The sequence below is a fragment of the Choloepus didactylus genome, chromosome 5 (assembly GCF_015220235.1).
Source record: "Choloepus didactylus isolate mChoDid1 chromosome 5, mChoDid1.pri, whole genome shotgun sequence".
Lineage (NCBI taxonomy): Eukaryota > Metazoa > Chordata > Mammalia > Pilosa > Megalonychidae > Choloepus > Choloepus didactylus.
In genome coordinates this window covers 88,239,170-88,243,819 of record NC_051311.1, presented here as the reverse complement: position 1 = coordinate 88,243,819, position 4,650 = coordinate 88,239,170, and the positions used below count along the sequence as shown (strand labels likewise).

Below are 4,650 nucleotides of genomic sequence, written 5' to 3'. Positions count from 1 at the left end.
ATTTTCATTTTATTTGCCATTTTTGGGTTATTGACAACTACTGTTATTTAGAAAATTCAAATTGTTATAAGTTCACTTCCTATCTCTCTATGTAAGTTTTAAAGCTTCCAGTTGTGCCAGTAGATTCCTCGAGGTCATTTCCCACTTTATCCTCTGTCACCAGATCTCTTGCATGAGATATTCAACTTTGAGTTGCAAAAACCTAAATAAAAAGCTTCATTTACCTCTTAATTTATAAAACTCCATTAAAAAGAAAAGAAAGCCATCTAACTTTTAGGCAAGTCCAAAAAAATATTTCTTTCCTAAGAATCAAACACTTTTATGGGAATAAAGATCCTTCAAAGTTTTTAACTCTTCTATTAAAGTTTTATTTTGATTTTCCAGGACTGCAACTCGATTTTCCAGGCATTTCACATATTCTTTCTTCTTTCTCCGACATTTTTGAGCAGCCTCTCTGTTTTTCATTAACCTTATTTCTCTTTTCAGTTGGGGGTCATCTGCCTTAGTTGTCTGAGATGTAAGATTCACAGGCGATGTCATTACCACAGTTTGTGGCAACGAAGAAGCAGTCAGTGTGGTACGGATCTGATATGTCTGCATATCTCCTGATGCAGTCTGTACAACCACCTGATTGCTGGGCACAAGTATTTGCTGTCCATCAGAGGTCTGTGCATACTGCAGAACTGTTGTTGTACCTTGCTGAGAACTGCCTGAATTTGTCATGGTTAATGTCTGAAGTCCCTGTACTCCATCTGTGCCTGGACTGGCCAGCTGTAAGGCTCCATTTGGGGCAATGGCAATGTACTGGCCGGTGCTAGTCTGATAGATGGGAGTTGGAACAGACATAGAAGTGACAGTAGAGACTGCAGGGTTTTCTCCGTCTCCTTTTCTGCTCCGTATATCTTCAGAAGATAGGTCTTTCAAAATTTTTCCTTTCCATGCGTGTGGGCTGCTCCACTCTCCCAGCCCGAGACCTCTTGACTCCAGACCTCAACCTCCCTGGTTCTGTCTTTGAAGAAATTTTTCCTTCAGTTTGTTCCTTGTCTGTCTTCTCCAGTCCAGACTCCATTTTCAATGTATTTTTGTCTTTGGGTCTAAGGTAAGTCTCTTATAAACAACACAGAGTTAGGTCATGCTTTTTTATCCATTCTGTCACTCTGTGTCTTTTGTTTGGGGAATTTAATCCATTAATATTCAGTGTTATTACTGAAAAGGCAGTACTTACTTCAGCCATTTTGTCCTTTGGTTTTTATATGTCATATCTTTGTTTGTGTCTCCTTTCCTTTATTGCAACCTCCCTTTCTATATAGTTGGCTTTTTGTGATGTATCTGACTGATCCCTTCCTCATTTCTGTTTCTGTATATTTTTTAAAAACTTTCTTTGTATTTTACCCTGGGATTTATGTTACACAACCTACATCTATAACCTACTGATTTGTAAAGATACCAACTTAGCTTCAATAGTATACATGCTGTCTGCTCCCATATCCTTCTGTCTCCCTTCTTTATGCTGTTTTTGTCCCACTTTACCATTTTATATTTTTCATGTCCATTATCAGGAAATATGCCTTTTTCAGGAAATATGCCTTTCTCTTTTTCAATTGTATTCTGACTCTTACTAGGAATTAAAGTTGTATATTGAGGATACAATACTATCGGGTTTTTCATTTATCCTTTTAGTTACCCATATTGATAATCTTAATTTCTTCGCATTACTCCAAACCTCTCTCTCCTGTCTTTTCTTTCAACCTTCAGAAGTCTCTTTAGTAATTCTTGTAGGGCAGGTCTTTTTTTGATGAACTCTCTTAGTTTCTGTTTATCTATGAATATTTTAAACTCTCCCTCATTTGTGAAGGGCAGTCTTGTAAGATAAAGAATTTGGGGCTGGTGGCTTTCTTTTCAGTACCTTAAATATATCATACCACTGCCTCCTCGCCTCCATGTATTCTGATGAAAAATAGACAGTCTCATTGAGGATCCCGTGTATGTGTCAAATTGCTTTCCTGTTGCTGCTTTCAGAATTCTCTCTTCATATCTGGCTTTTTACATTCTGACTAGGATGTCTTGGAGTAGGTCTATTAGGATTTATTCTGTTTGGAGTATGTTGTGCTTCTTGGACATGCGTATTTATGTCTTTCAAAAGAATTGGGAAATTTTGGGGAATTTCCTCAAATATTCTTTCCGCCCCTTTTTCCTTTACTCCTTCAGGGACACCCACGACACATATGTTTCTCTGCTTTGTGCTGTCACTCAAATCTCCAAGATACTGCTCAATTTTTTCTATTCTTTTCTGTTTCTGTTCTCCTGTCTGTAAGATTTCGATTGTCCTATCTTCTAGCTTGCTGATTCTTTCTTATGCCTGTTCAAATTTGCTGTTGTATGCCACTACTATTGTGCCTTTCTTACTCAAAATTTGTTTCTTTTTATATTTTCAAATTCTATTTTTATGCTCACACATTATCTTATTATCATTTATCTCTTTATGCATATTTTCTTTCATCTCCTTGAATTGATTTGCAGATTTTTTTCAACTTCCTTGACTAGTTGTTCCAAATTCTATTTCTCCTCTGAGGTTTTAATTTGCTCCCTGGATTGAACCCTATCTTCCTATTTCTTCATATGGCTTGTAAGTTTTTGCTGATTGTAACACAGTAATGTTTTCACATTTTCTAACATCCCCCAACTCTTCCAACTTTGTCAGCAATTATTCATATTGTCGAATGTACTTGTTCTAGTTTGCCAATGCTGCCAGAATGCAAAACACCAAAGATGGATTGGCTTTTATAAAAGGGGGTTTATTTGGTTACACAGTTACAGTCCTAAAGCCATAAAGTGTCCAAGGTAAAGCATCAACAATCAGGTACCTTCAGTGGAGGATGGCCAATGGTGTCCGGAAAACCTCTGTTAGCTGGGAAGTCATGTGTTAGCATCTGCTCCAAAGTTCTGGTTTCAAAATGGCTTTCTCTCAAGGACGTTCCTCTCTAGGCTGCAGTTCCTCAAAAATGTCACTCTTAGTTGCTCTTGGGCTGTTTGTCCTCTCTTAGCTTCTCCGGAATAAAAGCCTACTTTCAATGGCCATCTTCAAACTGTCTGTCATCTGCGGCTACTCTCTCCACTCTGGTGCATTCTTCCAAGTGTCCCTCTTGGCTGTAGCAAGCCTGCTTCTTCTGTCTGAGCTTAAATAGTGCTCCAGTAATTTAATTCAGACCCACCCTGAATGGCTGGGGCAACACCTCCATGGAAATTATCCAACCAAAGGTCTTGTCCACAGTTGATTGAACCACATCTCCATGGAAACACCATGGAGATATTCCAAAATCTAATCAACACTAATGTCTGCCCACACAAGATTGCATCAAAGATAATGGCATTTTGGGGGACATAATACATTGAACTGGCACAGTACTCTTTTAGCTCTGTGCTTTCATTATCTTTCCCCAAGGTTAACTTTGTGGGAAGTGGTGCCCAGAGGTGTAAACATTAAGAAACCGTTAACTTTGTAAGTAATCATGTGAATGTACTCTCTTGTGTCTGTGCCTTCTATGTCCATGCCCATTATAAAACTCTGCTTTCCATTCTGGTCAGTGAAGACCATCATAGCAAGGAATTGTTACCTCTCTTCCCACTGCCAAGGATGAGGACTCCATGAAGGCTCCTAATATATGCTCTATCTTACTTGCCAAGCTGATTTATCCAAGCCATTCTTTGGTGTCGTACCCCTCACAGTTGGGTGGAAGTCTGTCTTATTACACAGCCCCTTACCTTGCTCAGACTGATACTTAGGCATCTGATTATCTTGAGGAGTTAACTGTGAAGTTCAGTTTCTCCCACTTGTCTAGGGTTTTATTATTGATTGTCTTTTGTTAAAGCTCTTCTTTGACACCTGTTCCAACTCATTCTAGATCTTTAAAATAGTCTGGGTTTAACTGATCAGATTTTCTCAGCTCTTTTTCATCTGATTCTTGCCCTGGATATGCAGTACAGTTTTTAAGATTGTGCTTTTTGTGTAATTGTTTCACCTCCAGGAGAAAGCTTCCTTTACTCTGTTCCTTCTCTGGGAATCTTGATCTGTTCTGTTTGTTTTTGTGCAGAATTTTCCCTGCAGCTCCTGTGATTTGTTTAAATTCTCTCCCTTACTCAGTGCCCTGTTTCCCTTACTCTTTTCAGTCCTGGGACCCTCCTGCCATTAAGTAGTTCAGTTTAACCCTCTGCACTCCCCTTTCTGTTTCTCTAAGAGGCTTTTCTGCCTCCAGTTTCTTCCCCAGTAGGGTATCCCACCCCAGGGAGCCAGATGGGGTCAATCCAGATAGGTGAGCCACTCCAGAAAAGTCTGTTTTGTGTTTAGGTGGTCCAGTCAACAAAGACTGGATTGAGGGAGCACAGTACTTTCCAGTTGCAGTTTTACCCTAGTTTTGCATATGCCTCTATCTCCCTCTCTCCCTCTTTTCTCCTGGGTGTCCTTTTGAAAGCAGCACTCTTCAGTGGCTTATGTTCTGCCCTGGTTCTCTGTGGACTTGGGTCCCAGTGCCTGGATATACATGAACTTCTATCACTGCTGTCTCTGGTGGGAAGCGGGAGGGATCTGGGCCACTGCCGCCCAAACTCTGCAGGACTGAGTAAGGGAGAGGGAGTGGACCAGTGTGTCTAGGA

The 4,650-nt window shown here is 40.0% G+C and overlaps 1 protein-coding gene across 2 annotated transcripts; it reads right to left on the bottom strand.

Moving 5' to 3' along the window:
* Positions 1–269: 269 nt before the first annotated feature.
* On the bottom strand, positions 270–882 carry LOC119534258 (cyclic AMP-dependent transcription factor ATF-1-like). Of its 2 annotated transcripts, XM_037836403.1 has the most exons (2): positions 799–846; positions 270–615 (listed from the first exon to the last, which is right to left on the bottom strand). In XM_037836403.1, exons 1-2 carry the CDS (start codon positions 844–846, stop codon positions 310–312), a joined length of 354 nt encoding a protein of 117 aa, XP_037692331.1. In that variant the 3' UTR covers positions 270–309. The 2 variants fall into 2 exon arrangements, with proteins under 2 accessions (XP_037692331.1, XP_037692332.1); XM_037836404.1 differs by having other exon boundaries at positions 270–882.
* Between the last annotated feature and the right edge of the window lie 3,768 nt (positions 883–4,650).

Bases quoted from the DNA above. Each gene is read 5' to 3' on its own strand.
- LOC119534258 (XM_037836404.1), bottom strand. From the start codon at position 846: ATGTCTGTTCCAACTCCCATCTATCAGACTAGCACCGGCCAGTACATT.